This window comes from Littorina saxatilis, linkage group LG13 (genome assembly GCF_037325665.1).
Source record: "Littorina saxatilis isolate snail1 linkage group LG13, US_GU_Lsax_2.0, whole genome shotgun sequence".
NCBI classification, from domain to species: domain Eukaryota; kingdom Metazoa; phylum Mollusca; class Gastropoda; order Littorinimorpha; family Littorinidae; genus Littorina; species Littorina saxatilis.
Genome location: NC_090257.1, coordinates 34279067 through 34297847, shown reverse-complemented (window position 1 = coordinate 34297847; position 18781 = coordinate 34279067). Strand labels below are relative to the sequence as shown.

The window sequence follows — 18781 nt, the reverse complement described above, 5'->3', positions numbered from 1 at the left end:
CTCAGTGTGTGTATGTGTGTGTGTGTGTGTGTGTGTGTGTCAGCCCGGTGTGGTGTCGAAATTTCGCCACACGATTTTGTCACATTCCTCGCTCGATTTGCATTTAGGGGAAGGGCTCCTAATATGGACCGGCTCCTAATATGGACCCTCCTGTTCTGACAAACTAACGGCGCTAGAGCGCTCAAAAAAGTTTTATTCGCTGTATTCACCCTCTCTAGATAATTTGCACATGTCAAAACAGTTGCAGAGACACACATCTCAAAACCGTTAGGCTTTTTCTCTTTTTATCACTTTTGGCAGCGTTCACTCTAAATTTGCCGCCTAAAACGGACTCGTTTCTGTCCACAGCCAAAGCTTTTATCACACAAAAATTGATATATGACAGCTAAGACCGTATTTGTTACATTTTAGCAGGTTTGACCACGAGTTTCTACTGCAAACAGAAAATGATAGCAAAATCTCAAAGTATGTGCGAGTCCCCTAATATGGACCACCTTCAACAAATCGGAAAAAAACCACCTAAAGGCTATTTTCCTTAATTCATTAAGAAGCTTGCTGGAAATAACCTATAACTAGCCCTCGAGATTTAAAAAAAAAAAAAGTCTTATTTTCGTGAAAGTTGATAATTTCACTTATTTTCATTCTGTTTTTGATAAGCTTTTTTAGTTTCCTGGTGTGCTTTAAATAATGCTCTCATCAACCCGAAACAGATAAATTTAAAGCATATTTTATTAAGTCTGACTTGTACACTAATTAATTGTATCATGTTATTTTGAAGTATAGGGAGCTTTTTACAGTGATTCGTGAAGGCCGCTTCACTGGTCCATATTAGGCACCCAGGCTCCTAATATGGACCATTTGTGATTTTTTCTTTATTAAATTTTGCTGAATGTCTATCAAAGCTATTTCACTCTAATTAGGCCTAACCGTTAACGTAAGAGAGAAGGACTACCAAACACAAACTGAAACTTCTTCGGAAGAAAACAATGAAACAAAAAGTGGTCCATATTAGGAGCCCTTCCCCTATATGACATTTTATTCGATGTGACAAAGCGAATACAATACCATGTTTTAAACAGGCAATGCCAATCCGTCGTCACTGACGTGTCAAATCATGGTGACTCGAAGCACGCAGAGGCACACAGCTTCAGTTCACTGGGAATTGTTATGCGGACTTGTGACGACTGGCAAAGAACCATTGTAAGGATCATCTGTAAATAATTATTCAGGCAGTAGCAAAGTCCGCGGCGAGAAGAAAAAAGTCGCGTAAAGCGAAATTACTACATTTAGTCAAGCTGTGGAACTCACAGAATGAAACTGAACGCACTGCATTTTTTCACAATGACCGTAGTCCGCCGCTTGTGCATAACGGAGTAAAACTGACGAGCCTGTTCAGCGCGGTAGTGGTTTCGCTCGGCTGCATAGCACGCTTTTCTATACCTCTCTTCGTTTTAACTTTCTGAGCGTGTTTTTAATCCAAACATATCATATCTATATGTTTTTGGAATCAGGAACCGACAAGGAATAAGATGAAATTGTTTTTAAATCGATTTCGGAAATTTAATTTTGATCATAATTTGTATATGTTTAATTTTTAGAGCTTGTTTTTAATCCAAATATAACATAAAATTTATGTATATGTTTTTGGAATCAGGAAATGATATAGAATAAGATGAACGTAAATTTGGATCGTTTTATATAAAAAAAAACACCCCAATTTATTACAATTTTCAGATTTTTAATGACCAAAGTCATTAATTAATTTTTAAGCCACCAAGCTGAAATGCAATACCGAAGTCCGGCCTTCGTCGAAGATTGCTTTACAAAAATTTCAATCAATTTGATTGAAAAATGAGGGTGTGACAGTGCCGCCTCAACTTTTACAAAAAGCCGGATATGACGTCATCAAAAGTATTTATCGAAAAAAGGAAAAAATTATCCGGGGATATCATTCCCAGGAACTCTCATGTAAAATTTCATAAAGATCGGTCCAGTAGTTTGGTCTGAATCGCTCTACACACACACACGCACAGACACAGACACACACACATACACCACGACCCTCGTCTCGATTCCCCCTCTATGTTAAAACATTTAGTCAAAAATGTAAAAAGCAGCCTTCGTATATATATTCCAATCAAATCCGTTTTTTCCAGTGCCCCTACTACCACGTACATGTACCACAACAAATTCTGGCGTATCAGACGCCACTTTCTCGACTGACGGGCGCAGGAACCCAGCTTTGGCCTTTGCGTTCTACTTTAAAAGTATTTGGAACTACGTTTGACAGGGGCGGACGAGGGGGGGGGGGCACAGGGGGCACGTGCCCCCCCCCCCCCCGCCCGAAAAAAAAGAAGAAAAAAAAGAAGATTTTTCTATGCTGATTCTATGACCTTTCTAAGTTCAGATGGCACCATTTTGCTTCTTTGGGCAAATTTTTTTTCCGGGGGGGGGGGGTGGGGGGGGGGGGGGGGGGGGGGGCATGCCCCCGGACCCCCCTAGCAAATTCGGGCGCTTCGCGCCCATCACATTCACTTTCGATTCAAAGTGCCCCCCCCCCCCCTTACAAAGCAACTGATCCGCCCCTGTTTGATACTGAGTTTCCAAGCAAATACCATGTTTCTGCTTATAAAATCCCACCCAAAAAAAAAAAAAAAAAAAAAAATCCCCACCCCAACAACAACAAACACACCCCAGAAAGGTTAGTAAGGGGAAACCTAATCTATAACTCACCTGAGCAAAAGCACAATAACAGAAGCATAAATCCTGGCGAAGAATTCTCCCAGAACAGCTCTTTTGTCTTGAATTGAGTTAAAAATCACAGACATTCGATCATACCTGAAACCATCCTGAACTCAGGTCAAAACATGAGCCGAACTCATTTTGACCTGAGTTCAGGATGACCTAAAACATGATCTTATTTTTGTAATCTTTGATTTTTTAAACAGTGCTTTGAACTTTTTTTCTGAACAAAATCATATTGTAAATTTTATCGTATATTTTTCATTATAATGTTTTGAAAACTTCAATTTAGGCTAAATAGTCATCATGGCCGGTCCAAAGCTGGGGTGATCCGGTACCCTTTTTAATAAATCGCCAAAAATCCATTAGAGCGCGGATCCCTCCCCACAAATTATTTTCTGTCTTCTAAAAGACCATAGAACATATCTGCATTTGTACCATAGACATTTACTTGAAAATAGAAATTGGTTGGTCCATGCTATCCGATGTTTGGCGCCTGTGCTTCCAGTACGCATCTATGTCTCTGGCTATGAACACCGCGTTGGTGCCCGTAAATATTGATTGGAAATAAATATTAAGGTGACATGCTGTACATTTGTAATGACAGCATCACTTTAGTTTATTACCTTTTGCCTTTAATCATTGATCGTTTAATTTTCAGTTGTTTTGCAAGCGTATTTCGCATTCATAAACATGAGCAGACGATCGTTTGAACCACGTGATGCGGTGGCGTTATCAGAGTCTAAACCAAGCGATAAGCAGTGCCATCCTTTTTTGTGGATTGTTCTCTGTGCAGTTCTCAACTACATGGGACATAATGAGCGTAATAGTTTAAAAAATAAATTACAGTTTGGAAAGTGTCATTCTTCTCTCTTGGATATCGGTAATCTAAACTAGTTGTGTCTGAAATTTCTGTTATTTTGACTTAGTTCTGCCAATTTACCGGTCAACATGCGGTAACAAAACGTGGCTCCCGGACAAGCAGCGAATACTGAGATTTTGCCGAACAATCGCTACAGTTGTGAGTGTTTGCCAGCATCCCTGAAGATCCAACTTGAACAGAAAGGGTAAGTTTCACAGAACATTTCTTCGAGATGGTTACCTATTTGTAATTGGTGTTCTTTTCATTGAGACAATGAGAGTGAGATAATCGTCTGCTGCTGGCAGGTGTGTACGTTTGACTTTGAGATTCCCTTGATCTCCTTTGAACGAACAAACATACGCCCTTGCCTCAGTCTGTCTGCACGCGTTGTCTCGCCTAACAATGAACGCATTGTCTGTATGCTGATGATTGTAACCACCTTGGTAAGAATTAAGCTGCCACTTTCACCGCAGTAGCAATACGATGCATGTACCCTGTACAGATGTACCCTACAGGGGTACTACTTGTCTCCGAAAAACCTCAGAAAACCCCGAAAACCTCCGAAAACCCCATCTAGACTAACTAAATCTATTTTCAAAGTGAAGTATTGGACATGCCTGTGAAAAGTAAGCCTGATTCGATGCTACATGCACCCTTATATTTGTGTTGTGAGCCGAATTTTCGACGAAATCGATGCAACAATTTTAATGCAAGGGAGGTAACTCTTGTTACTCGAAAACACAAGTATTGATGACGTCATGTGATTAGTGCTTCCCCAACAAACGCATACGATTTTGTAACTTTTTTTTCGTGCGATACGCATGCGTTTTTTGCTCGGATATTGAGCGTGACACGCACCTCTTCCGCAGGTGTACCGCATATATATGTTTATGCTCTTTATAAAGCAGGTTTTTAGCTGCTCTTATTTTCAGGCACTCTGACAACAACACTCGCCACTCAAACATACAACCATGCAAGCTGAAACTCAAAAACAAATTTCATCAAAATATTATGTTATTCAACAATTTTCAATTTTTATAAACATTCACAAGCTTAGTGAAAATGAGTAATTAATTATAGATACACTTACTTAGTTACAACTAAAATTATGAATCATATTCTACCTGGGCTTTACATTTTGAATTTCATGATATGATATGATATATGATATGTTGACAGACTGGTACTTAGGCTGTTGAGCCTTTGTCTGATCTTTTGATTAGTTGCTATCCTAGTCTAACTTTGAGCTAGGTAACCTACACGATCTTTTGACCGTGGCCTATTCTATCAACTTTTTCTTGGCTGGTGGGAATTTGTAGTGCCATTTGGGCTATAACATAGTCAGTGCATTGTCCAAGCGATTTTCGAAACTGTTCATTGTCGGCGCTTCTACCACATTCTTGTCCAAGGAGTTCCATGTGTCTATGATTCTGTTCGTGAAGAAAGATTGTCGGAGAGCTGTTCTGCATTGTTTCTTCTTGAGCTTGAACTGATGTCCACGGGTATTACACAGGCTGTTCAGCTCCAGTGGGTTCTTGCAATCGTAGTATCCATGCACGAATTTGTATGCTTCAATCATGTCTCCCCGGATACGCCTATAGCACATGCTTGGAACTTTCAAGACTCTCAAACGCTCTTCGTAACTCAAGGTCTTCAGCCCTGGGATACACTTCGTGGCTCTTCTTAACACACTTTCAGTTTCAATCAGATTTTTATCTTTCTCGAGTCGGGGACTCCACACCACATTTGCAAATTCCAGATGAGGCCGTACAAGTGCAACAAAGAGAAGTCTTAGCGTTTCTGCGTCCAAATGCTCATAAGACCGTCTAATGAGACCCAGGATTCTATTTGCTTTGTTGACTTGTGTTTCCACGTGCTTTGAGAATTTCAATTCACTGTCTACATTGACCCCAAGGTCCTTTTCTGCACTTGAGCTTTCCAGATCAACTCTGTCCACGCTGCCAGGTTTTCTCATATTATACACAAGTTTCTGATTTTTTGTACCCAACTGTAATGTCTTACACTTATCTGCATTAAAGCGCATCTGCCACTTGTCTGCCCAGTCGACCAAACTGTCCAAATCCCTCTGGAGTTCTTTGCTATCTTCACAAGTTCTGATTTGTCGGTACACTTTCGTATCATCAGCATACATGCTGCACAGACTGCTCACAACTTCAGGGAGATCGTTAATGTATATATATAACAAACAAAACCGGGCCTAGCACACTGCCCTGGGGCACTCCACTTGTCACGTCTTTCCAGTCTGACATAGACCCATTGACCTTCACCCTTTGCTTTCTATCACTTAGAAAATCACCGATCCAATTTTTGACCAGCTTGCATTTGTGGCTTACCTGGTCACAAATAATTTCTAATGGAGGAAACCAAGCTTGTTTTAATTAATTGTTTTTTCTGTTACAGGGTTTGGACAGAAACCATTTACCACATCCTACGCTGCTTGAATAACAGTCTCTTGGTCATCGGTCAGAACATTGGCCGAGGACGACAGAAGAAAAGTACTGAAATTTCAACATTAAAAAAGGTAACAAAAGCTGACCAGGTACTTTAACACCATACACCAGCCAAGTCAACTTGACCCAGAGTTACAACAGGCACCAAAAGCAGCAACAGGCACCAAAAGCAAGTAGAGCACAATGGTGGAAGGAGGAGACCAGAATGCTGCCAAGGAGCCAGAGGGAGCTGCTAGCACGTATGATGCTGTTGGACTTGCTGCCAACCCTTCTGGTACATCTGATGCTGATGAAAATGATGCCCTTCTCGACAAATTGTCCATCCCCCGTAACCTCCCCTCGCTTGTGAACATCAAGCGAGCACTGCCCCAGCATGTGTTTGATCCTCATGTGAGTACGTCCATGTACTACGCCTTCAAGGATTTCGTTCTTGTGGCGGCCACCTTCTTGCTGGCTGAGTGGACGTGGTCGTCAGGTCTCCTGCCGACTTCGGCGCTGCTGTTACTGCTACCATTGTACTGGTTGCTGCAGGGCACGTTCTTCACAGCGGTGTTTGTGGTTGGGCACGACGCCGGGCATTCCTCCTTCTCCCACTATGACTGGCTGAATGACGTTGTGGGTAATGTGTTCCACACTTTTCTTCTCTGTCCCTACTACTGCTGGAAGGTGTCCCACCGCCACCACCACAAGAACACGGGCAACATGGACAAGGACGAAGTGTACTACCCCATCAGGAAAAGGGATGACTCAGGCATCATAACCATACCTGGATTTGGTTTGGGTATGGGCTGGTTTGCTTATCTGATGGTTGGCTATGGGCCACGGCCTGTGAATCATTTCAACCCTATGCACCCCATGCTGAAACGCCATGCTGTAGCATGCATACTTTCCTTGGCCCTCGTGGCTGCTTGGGCGGCTGTCCTTTGGCAGTATGCACTGACCTACGGATTCCTCAAACTCTTTGTCCACTTCATCGCCCCGGACTTAGTCTTCGCGTCCTACATGGTGATCATAACCTTTTTGCATCACACGGAGGAGGAGATTCCTTGGTACGATGACTCCCTTTGGAACTATGTTCGCGGCCAGCTCAGCTCTGTCGACCGCAACTACGGCTGGTGCCACGGCATCATCCACAACATCGGCACACACCAGATCCACCACCTCTTCTCCAAGGTTCCCCACTACCACCTGGAGGAAGCCACCGCTGTGTTCCGCAACAAGTTTCCCCTGCTGGTGCAGACCAGAGGGGACCGCATCCTCCCAGCCTTCTGTCGCATGTTCAGCAAGTATGCATCTCAGAAGGTTATAGATGATTCCACCAAGGTTCATTTGTATAAGTAGTGTATGATGACTGGCTGAAAATTAACCTGAAGGATGCTCACTCAGTTATGGTGTTTCGTGGTAATTTCCAGAAGTTTGCTGTTTGAAATCTGAAAAGACCTTTAAAAAAAAAAACTTCTGCCAAGGAAATGTAATCAGTACATTTGTACGTCCATATGTCTTGTTCTTAAAGTGTTTGCATCCATTGATGTAAACATTTTTTTTTTTTTTTTTAAAGAATAGACGTTTACCAGAATTGTTTTTTTTTACTTTTAGTGGTAATTTCCATCAGTTTACTGTCTAAAATCTGAAAAGACCTGAAAAAACCCTTTTCAAAGGAAATGTAATCTGTATGTCCTCATGTCTAGTTCTTTGAGTGTAAGCATCCATCATGTTAAACATCTTTAAAGAAAAAAGAGGATTTTTTTCCAGAAATAACTCTGTCCCTATGTTTGCCATGGCAACGAATAAAAATAACTTTGATTTGTCTGTTACGCAGTGTGTGCTTAATACGATACCATTTTCTTTAGAAAAAAGATTCATCGTAGTTAGCGAGACATCTTTACAATTTTACTATGTATGTTCTATAACACTTTTTTCTGTTTTAGAGATTTTGTGTGTGTTTCGTGTGGTATTAAATGTTGGAAAAAAGCACCCCATGTGAAACAAAAACCAACCTTATGACAAAATTGTGAGTCTTTGATTGTTTGGCCAAAGTGATGGCTGGCTCACGTTCACTGTTTATTGGTGTTCTAGGTGTTATTGGACTTCAGTAAACTAAGTGACGTTTTTGATCACTTTCATACATGTACCGGATTAGGCCAAAATAATTCAATGTTTCCGATTCCTCGACTGGCCCTATATTTTGCTCCTGACCCTAGAACTTGTTTTGACCTTTCAAAGAAAAGAAAAAAAAGACAAAACTCAATTTTGCTGATTTTACAAGGAAAGTTACTATCCTCCAATATCCAGGGGACACAACTCAAATGATTTCTGGCCAATAAAAAGCCACATCCGCCTCTGTAAATAAGAAACAAAGTTCAGTCAACAACAACAAAAGTAACCAACTGATGGACCCTTTTTTTGACTCACATGCGAAGCAAAAGTGAGTCTATGTACTCACCCGAGTCGTCCGTCCGTCCGTCCGTCCGTCCGGACGTCCGGACGTCCGGACGTCCGTCCGGAAAACTTTAACGTTGGATATTTCTTGGACACTATTCAGTCTATCAGTACCAAATTTGGCAAGATGGTGTATGATGACAAGGCCCCAAAAAACATACATAGCATCTTGACCTTGCTTCAAGGTCAAGGTCGCAGGGGCCATAAATGTTGCCTAAAAAACAGCTATTTTTCACATTTTTCCCATTTTCTCTGAAGTTTTTGAGATTCAATACCTCACCTATATATGATATATAGGGCAAAGTAAGCCCCATCTTTTGATACCAGTTTGGTTTACCTTGCTTCAAGGTCAAGGTCACAGGAGCTCTTCAAAGTTGGATTGTATACATATTTTGAAGTGACCTTGACCCTGAACTATGGAAGATAACTGTTTCAAACTTAACAATTATGTGGGGCACATGTTATGCTTTCATCATGAGACACATTTGGTCACATATGATCAAGGTCAAGGTCACTTTGACCCTTATGAAATGTGACCAAAATAAGGTAGTGAACCACTAAAAGTGACCATATCTCATGGTAGAAAGAGCCAAAAAGCACCATTGTACTTCCTATGTCTTGAATTAACAGCTTTGTGTTGCATGACCTTGGATGACCTTGACCTTGGATCAAGGTCACATGTATTTTGGTAGGAAAAATGTGTAAAGCATGTGAGTCGTATGGGCTTTGCCCTTCTTGTTTTGCCTTGTCATAGAAATTTTTTATTTTTATTTTTTTGGCCTTGTGCTAATTGGGTCTCTTTAGTTTAATTGATTTTCACATACATGGATAGTGAGAAAGGTTAGTTGTTCAACTAACACTTTACCACTGTCATTGTTTCTACATGCATGCATGTACAATGTACCAATTTTATACATAACATTTTTGTGTGAGTCAAAATAAAGCAAGTTAGCAGAATGCTTTCTGATACTGCTAGTCACAGGAATCAAATGTTTTGCTCTCGTATTATGAGCGGATAAGTTAATGTGGATGGTGAACGATTTCTTCCCCCATAGCATCTTTATTTGGAGTATACAAAAGCATGTTGCAATACCCTTTATTGACACAATGAAATTTAAAAACTACTGGTGTTGATGTGTGTATTTGAGTTTAAATGTACACTTTCAAGTTTGTTTTATGTTGGGAATTTATTATTTTTGTATGTGACCTTTTTGGTTGGACAAGCATATCTTCAAAACACACGACAGCTTGTTCCAGGATTTTGAAATGGTGGAAACAATTTTTTAGTCAGTCGTGTGATAGTTGAAGTGAATTTATTTTGTCTTACACAAGGGGTTTTGCAATAGCTTTGTCATACTCTGTCTAGCATTGTGCTCAAAGTAGATGAGAAAAAAGATGTTTGAAGTACTGTACTACAGGGGAGCCCCCTTTTAAGACCACCAACACCCCCCGCGGGTTAGGGGGAAGAATTTACCCCTCCACGGGGCCCCCGCGGGTTAAGGGGAAGAATTTATCCGATGCTCCCCAGCATGTCGTAAGAGGCGACTAACGGATTCTTTTTACCCTTGTTAAGTGTTTCTTGTATAGAATATAGTCAATTTTTGTAAAGATTTTAGTCAAGCTATGTAAGAAATGTTAAGTCCTTTGTACTGGAAACTTGCATTCTCCCAGTAAGGTAATACATTGTACTACGTTGCAAGCCCCTGGAGCAAATTTTTGATTAGTGCTTTTGTGAGCAAGAAACAATTGACAAGTGGGTCTATCCCATCTCCCCCCTTTCCCCGTCGCGATATAACCTTCGTGGTTGAAAACGACATTAAACATCAAATAAAGAAAGAAAGAAAGACCACCAACCCCTTTATGATATACATTTTCCAGATTTTCTGTGAATAAGGCTTATGAATTTTTCTCCTTTTTAAGGACTACTCCCTTGTTGAAGCCAAATTTGCTTAGATCTGTGCTGGGGGGGGGGGGGGGGGGGCTGTCCAGTCCACTGCAATAATTTTGAATGCTAGGACATTGAACTCAGCTTGAAGGATGTATAGGTTACAACACGAGTGGTTTTTTATATGGCTTGTATTTCAGTCAAGACCCAGCGGATGAATATCATCGGGAGACACGAGCCTTTGGCGAGTGGCTCTCGATTGATATTCCCGCTGGGTCTTGACTGAAATACAAGCCATATAAAAAACCACGAGTGTTGTAATCTGTATATCCCATTCTACCATCAAACACAAAGTGTAGACTACTAGCGGCACTGTTGCGATCTGTGGAGTGTGAAACAGTGTTTTCAGCGAGACTTGGCCTTTTTGCAACCTTAAACTAAGTGACCGTCGCTGAAAAAATAAAACGAATGAGTGCATCTATAAGTACGCGGTAACACTACTTTCAGACCGTTTAAAAGCTTTAAGTAAAGGTTCATAAGTTGCAAGAAAGTAATGAAGTCTTATAGAAATCCATTTAGTTGAAGCGCACAATTCTTTTGCGTTTCAGGTCGGCGGAACGGGGAAACCGGTTTGGCCCCCATTTGGCTTACTCGACTCGATTCAGAATCGATTCCACGTTGTTTTTTTCGAACGCATTATTATACAATTAGTCTTATTGACAGAGAAGCAAATTTTAGGGAACACATATTTAGATTTAACCATTTGCTCCCTATTTGAAATGTTTTGCGAGTGTGTTTGCATGAACCTAAACTGGTATGGGTGCGAGGAAAACAGGACCCAAGTCTGTCACCGCCGCTTGATTGCATTTTGAAAGAATATGACTGGATTACGGAAAAATACACACATGTTAAGTTCTTAGATACCTTCATCGCCAATGTGGACTTACTGCAGAGCCAGGCAAAAGAGTAGACTTGCTCGCAAAACACGTGAAACAGCTGATGATAGCGAAGCCCAACCGTGCCAGGTAAGGACGGTCTGACAGATTCTCAAAAGTCGTCTGCTAACGAAGCAAGGGGAGGGTACTCGTGTTTTTGTTTTGGTTCGCTAGCATCTGGTTATCTTGTAAGTTGAATGTTCGTTTTTTCCCACCTGCATTGCTTTCATAATGAAAGAAACGTTTGCTTATTGCATCTCATACATCAGATCAGTTCTGAGATTCATTTTTGCGTGCAACTGATATGGTTTTCTGAGCCGTGCAATACGATTTTGGAACTTCATACAAATGTGTCACATTGTTCGGCGCGAGGTCAAAGGTCGGGAGCAAAGTAGTTCTTCGCCCAAATCGGAATCTGCACTATCATATATTTTTTTGAGTCCATGATGTATTTATTGAGCTATAAAAATACAACATATATACCCATACTGAAGTAACAGAGACAAAGAAGGGAGGTCATGGGATATGTATAGGTTACAACACGAGTGGTTTTTTATATGGCTTGTATTTCAGTCAAGACCCAGCGGATGAATATCATCGGGAGACACGAGCCTCTGGCGAGTGGCTCTCGATTGATATTCCCGCTGGGTCTTGACTGAAATACAAGCCATATAAAAAACCACGAGTGTTGTAATCTGTATATCCCATTCTACCATCAAACACAAAGTGTAGACTACTAGCGGCACTGTTGCGATCTGTGCAGGGTAAAACTGTTGCCAGCGAGACTTAGCCCTTTTGCAACCTTAAACTAAGTGACCGTCGCTGAAAAAATAAAACGAATGAGTGCATCGATAAGTACGCGGTAACACTACTTTCAGACCATTTAAAAGCTTTAAGTAAAGGTTCATAAGTTGCAAGAAAGTAATGAAGTCGAATAGAAATTAATTTAGTTGAAGCGCACAATTCTTTTGTTTTGCGTTTCAGGTCGGCAGAACGGGCGAAACGGGTTTGGGACCCATTTGGCTTACTCGATTCAGAATCGATTCCACGTTGTTTTTCTCGAACGTGTGTAATTAGGCTTATTGACAGAGAAGCAAATTTTAGGGAACAAATATGTAGGTTTAGATTTAACCATTTGCTCCCTATTTGAAATGTATCTACGTGATAAACTGTTTTGCGAGTGTGTTTGCATGGATGAACTTAAACTGGTATGGTGTGAGGAAAACGCGACCGACACGTCTGTCACCGCCGATTGATTGCATTTTGAAGGAATATGACTGGATTACGGAAAAATATGTGGACTTACTGCAGAGCCAGGCAAAAGAGTAGACTTGCTCGCAAAACACGTGAAACAGCCGATGTTTGATAGCTGAAGGCGCACACCAAAACACACTACCGACAGATTCTCAAAAGTCGTCTGCTAACGATGCAAGGGGAGGGTACTCGTGTTTTTGTTTTGGTTCGCTAGCATCTGGTTATCTTGTAAGTTGAATGTTCGTTTTTTTCGACCTGCATTGCTTTCATAATGAAAGAAACTTTTGCTTATTGCATCTCATACATCAGATCAGTTCTGAGATTCATTTTTGCGTGCAACTGATATGGTTTTCTGAGCCGTGCAATACGATTTTAGAACTTCATACAAATGTGTCACATTGTTCGGCGCGAGGTCAAAGGTCGGGAGGAAAGTAGTCCTTTGCCCAAATCGGAATCTGCACTATCATATATTTTTTGGAGTCCATGATGTATTTATTGAGCTATAAAAATACAACATATATACCCATACTGAAGTAACAGAGACAAAGAAGGGAGGTCATGGGATATATATATATATATCATAGTTACAACATCTCTGCTAACTACCTGTATGACTCTTAGGTAAGATGGACTTGACTTGCCTACTTGAGTTTAAATATTTAAAGACTTCGGACCCACTCAGCTACATCCCGGCCCAAGAAGCACTGTGCGTTTTTGTTTGGGCATAAAACTGTTACATGTATTTCAATATGTGTCACCAAATGAATTTCACAAAACTTAAAATCAAACATATCCCAAGGGTAATATATTTTATGTGCCTTCATCCTCAGTGAGTGTATTGTTTTTTGTGTGTATTATTGCAATGATGTCAAAATGTGCATTTCTCTGAAAAACTAAAAATGTCTTGCTTAGAATTTGAATTTCTTGTTTGGAATTTGAATTTCTTGCTTGGAACTTTTGTTCTTTTCCAGCTTTTCAGTCGTTTCAAGACTGAGTACAGATATTTTGTTGAATGTTGTAAGTGATTGTTACAAGTACCACTGTTTGAATTCCATGAATTGAAATCAATGTGTTTGATATTCACTATGATCCTGCGCAGCACGTTTGTATTCCATCAATTGACATCAGTGTTTTAGATGTTCACTCTCATGATACGCCTCACACTGCACCTCTAGACCCCCCCTCCCCCCCCAAGTTCGTTTTGATGTTTTTTTGATGTTGTTGATGTACTTTTAATCAAAGTTTATACATGCTGTTGCTATAATATTATGTGAAGATGGCCATAGCATTCATCAAATGTAGTCCACGCGTATCATAAGGGCGCGCAATGTGCATTGGATTCCTCCTTTTAAGACACCCTGTCTTCATACCACCCCCTCCTCCCCTTTTTAAGACTCACATTTGTAAGATATTACCGTCAATATCGTCTGTAAATTTAACGCCCTTTTAAGAATCCCTCCTTGGTAAGATATGATTTTATAAGGTTTTTGGAAGTACATGTACTACTAGATGATTACCCGCTTCGCCGGGTACCCGCTTCGCCGGAAAGAAGTAGAGCCGAATACCAGGCTGTGCCTGGGACCCGGCACGAAGGAAAGGAGATAAACGCGCAAAACACTGGAGACCTTCTAAAAATAGTAACGTGCAGTGACCTTCTAAAAATAGTAACTTAGTAACGGGAATATGGATTGACGGAGGAAGGGAGATAATCGCGGCTGAAAACACTGGAGAAGATAAGGAAGAGTTACTGGTAGTGGATCCCGACAACAACAACAACCAAATAAAAAATCGGTTCAGCGCGCACGTGTTGAAATATCTCATCGATGAGGTTGTGTCCGGGGTGTAGCTGAATACGGTGTCCAAATTTGAAAAAGATCCACCGAGAACTTTCGCCGTGCATCGCGAACAGACAGACAGACAGACATACAGACAGACAGACAGACACTAGTCGTATATATATAGAAGGGGTGGGTAGGTAAGGGGGTTCCACGGTATAATGGAGTTCATTGAATTAGGACAGGGTCCGACAGTTTTACTTAGTACAGCACGTTCGATGTATTTTAAGAGTGTTTTCGTACAATGAAGCAAAAGTACACTGTTATTAATAATCTAATTATAACGTGTTCTAAATTAAAGCACTTACAAAGTGAGCATCAGTAGCTTTTGACATTGTTTATCGATCACGTACAGCGTGAGTGACGTGTTGAAGAAGGTCACCTTCTTGATAAAAGTTATCATGGTACGTGCTTGATAAACTGTCAAAAATTACCCCGCATCAGCTGTTTTTTGACTCACATGCGAAGCAAAAGTGAGTCTATGTACTCACCCGGGTCGTCCGTCCGTCCGTCCGTCCGGCCGTCCGGCCGTCCGGAAAACTTTAACGTTGGATATTTCTTGGACACTATTCAGTCTATCAGTACCAAATTTGGCAAGATGGTGTATGATGACAAGGCCCCAAAAAACATACATAGCATCTTGACCTTGCTTCAAGGTCAAGGTCGCAGGGGCCATAAATGTTGTCTAAAAAACAGCTATTTTTCCCATTTTTCCCATTTTCTCTGAAGTTTTTGAGATTGAATACCTCACCTATATATGATATATAGGGCAAAGTAAGCCCCATCTTTTGATACCAGTTTGGTTTACCTTGCTTCAAGGTCAAGGTCACAGGAGCTCTTCAAAGTTGGATTGTATACATATTTTGAAGTGACCTTGACCCTTAACTATGGAAGATAACTGTTTCAAACTTAAAAATTAGGTGGGGCACATGTTATGCTTTCATCATGAGACACATTTGGTCACATATGATCAAGGTCAAGGTCACTTTGACCCTTATGAAATGTGACCAAAATAAGGTAGTGAACCACTAAAAGTGACCATATCTCATGGTAGAAAGATGCACCATTGTACTTCCTATGTCTTGAATTAACAGCTTTGTGTTGCATGACCTTGGATGACCTTGACCTTGGGTCAAGGTCACATGTATTTTGGTAGGAAAAATGTGTAAAGCAGTTCTTAGTGTATGATGTCATTGCTAAGTTTAGTTATTTGACCTTGACTCTGAAGGTCAAGGTCATGTAAAGGTCAAGGTCAAGCATGTGAGTCGTATGGGCTTTGCCCTTCTTGTTTTAATTTTTTTTTATCTTCATTTGTTTTATTTGACCTAGTCAGATGATAGTGCGAAATCGACCGTCATAGATGTTGTGAGTTTGTTTAAGTGGCAAAGAATCAGAACTGAATCCCGATGATGTCACCAATATATTTCCATTAAAATACTAGTAGAACAAGAGTGAACTACCGGCACAGTTGGCCTAGTGGTAAGGCGTCCGCCCCGTGATCGGGAGGTCGTGGGTTCGAACCCCGGCCGGGTCATACCTAAGACTTTAAAATTGGCAATCTAGTGGCTGCTCCGCCTGGCGTCTGGCATTATGGGGTTAGTGCTTGGACTGGTTGGTCCGGTGTCAGAATAATGTGACTGGGTGAGACATGAAGCCTGTGCTGCGACTTCTGTCTTGTGTGTGGCGCACGTTATATGTCAAAGCAGCACCGCCCTGATATGGCTTTTCGTGGTCGGCTGGGCGTTAAGCAAACAAACAAACAAACAAACAAACAAAGAGTGAACTGTTGTCGAACATCAGAGTCTGAAAAAAAAGTGCTTTATCATTGACCCCTTTGTCACCAAGAGGGTCATGAAGGTTTAGAATGTGTGGACAAGTGACTTATCACTTTCACCGGGAAGACTGATCTCACAACGCTGACTGAGTTCACCATTTTTGTGTGCGTTTTTTCCATCAAGACTTGCTGCATTACACAGAAGCTTAACCATGTAGACACACAAATATATATCATTAACATTGAGGGTTCCAAATGTTAAAAAGGAGGGAAGGTTCTCTTGAGTAGTAGAAAACGCTAAAATTGTGCCAAGATTTCATCCGTTTTATTTGGTCAGGGTCAAAGTTATTGACAGAACTAATGATTTAAATTTATACTTATCGTGCACTTTGAATAATTTCTTAACCAAGACTGTAGACAGCTTCAGCTTGCTTGATGTACGACAGAAACTAACTGTTTGTGGATTGGTAAAAATAAAAACCCACATAAAGAGAATGTTACAATTGTCCATGAAGATACGAATTCCGAACATAGTGAACAGGCCTAAGGTGGACACTGGCGAGCAGTATAACTCAGAGGATCGTCTTTACTAACATTTGATTCCATCTGATTCAGCTTATACTTATGGTCATTAATAAGTTCCAATCCTGCAGTATTACGTCAGAAGACTTTTTCGATTGATTTGCACATTTTCTGGAACACAGAAAGAAGTGTGTACTTTTTGTGAATAACTGCACCAACATGCTACATTGTTATATTCGAGAAATGCCAGGGTTTGGGCGTGTGACAGTGTAAGGGAAAGTTGTTGCCCGGAGATCTTTGATTACTTCTTTGTCTTATTTGTCCAGGAGAAATTGTATTGCAATTTGCTGCCTTTCAGATTAGTTATCTCATTTTCTGTGCGAATCAGAATGTGAAAGAAGTATGCACGAGTTTTTACGAACACGCTATAGTTCATGCTCATCTGAACCTTATTGTGTTCTGGACAAAAGCAGCCTTCGTTGTAATTTTTTTTTTTAAACTTGAAGATGCGAACTTAAATGTTTGGAAGCAAGAACATTAAGAAACCAGAAAGGTTATTTTGTATGGAAAATCGTATTTTATAACAAGGATGAAGCCTTCACTGTATTGTTGGCTCCTTGAAAGTAGCAAAAAAGACACGTACTAATCACGCGACAATGACAGTTTGAAAATGTACTGACCTTTTTCAGTGTTTTGATCGAGTAATGTACACAAAATCTTGTGTGCGTGACTGTTGACACACTTGAAAAGATTACTATATTTTCGTGCTTCGTTGTTTTATACATGCTTTTCTGCTGTATTGTCTTGTCTCGCCTCTTTGCAGACCCTTGAACTGACAATCCAGTAAGCCTCGCAGAAAGTTTCATTAAATAACCTTTCTGCTTTTGGAGTCTGAGGTTTGACAGAAAATACAGTGGTGAACGAAATAAGAGGTGTATGGTTGGATTCATATTTGCCTTTTGCATGACTGCAGTGTTCAGAACATCGCTGATGTTTATTAATTGATGCTCGTCAAAGACTTGTATTTTAAATCGAATACTTGTATTTTAAGCCAAAGACTTGCATGTTTTTTAGTCAGAGACCTGTGTTTTACGCAAAACAGTCCCCCCATAAGTAATTAAACAATGGCGACTGCACGTGAGAGGGAACAATAAAGAGACCAAAAAGCAATGTACTCACGTTAAAATGACGAACACGGAACGAATAACAGCCAAAAAGCAATGTACTCACGTTAAAATGACGAACACGGAACGAATAACAGTCCCCCCATAATTAAAAAGCCCGCGTCATTGTTTGCCTGGCATATTATCCAAATACAATTTTACCCGGCGGTCCTTACATTTTACTCGCAAAGTTGTAATACTCGGTTCTTTCGACCATTCTTAGTGTGCCATTGTTGTTATGTTTTATTTTTCGTAATCAAATTTTGCACCATTTTAATGTGAACAATTTAAAGAAAACGCTAGTCCTTTTTGATTACCTGTACATGCATTATCTTGCACCACTGCACTTTTTTGCGCAGCTCTGTTAAATAGTCTAGTCATGTAATACATTTACCAGCGTAGAAACATGTTGGTTGTGAGATTCCGTTCATTACATTTAGTCAAGTTATGACTAAATGTTTTAACATCGAGGGGGGAATCGAGACGAGGGTCGTGGTGTATGTGTGTGTGTGTGTGTGTGTGTGTGTGTGTGATCTTTATTAAATTTGACATGAAAGTTCCTGGGTATGATATCCCCATACCTATTTTTCATTTTATTGATAAATGTCTTTGATGACGTCATATTCGGCTTTTCGTGAAAGTTGAGGTGGCACTGTCACGCTCTCATTTTTCAACCAAATTGGTTGAAATTTTGGTCAAGTATTGTTCGACGAAGCCCGGACTTCGGTATTGCATTTCAGCGTGGTGGCTTAAAAATTAATTAATGACTTTGGTCATTAAAAATCTGAAAATTGTAAAAAAAATATTTCTTTTATAAAACGATCCAAATTTACGTTCATCGTATTTTCCATTATTTGCTGATTCCAAAAACATATAAATATGTTATATTTGGATTAAAA

The 18781-nt window shown here is 40.4% G+C and overlaps 1 protein-coding gene across 1 annotated transcript; it reads left to right on the top strand.

The window, feature by feature from the left end:
- The first annotated feature begins 3699 nt into the window (after window positions 1-3699).
- Window positions 3700-7487, top strand: LOC138946082 (sn-1 acyl-lipid omega-3 desaturase (ferredoxin)-like). The gene is made up of 2 exons (XM_070317592.1): window positions 3700-3809; window positions 6026-7487. The coding sequence occupies exon 2, from the start codon at window positions 6259-6261 to the stop codon at window positions 7414-7416; it is 1158 nt and encodes a 385-aa protein (XP_070173693.1). The 5' UTR covers window positions 3700-3809; window positions 6026-6258; the 3' UTR covers window positions 7417-7487.
- Window positions 7488-18781: the final 11294 nt, after the last annotated feature.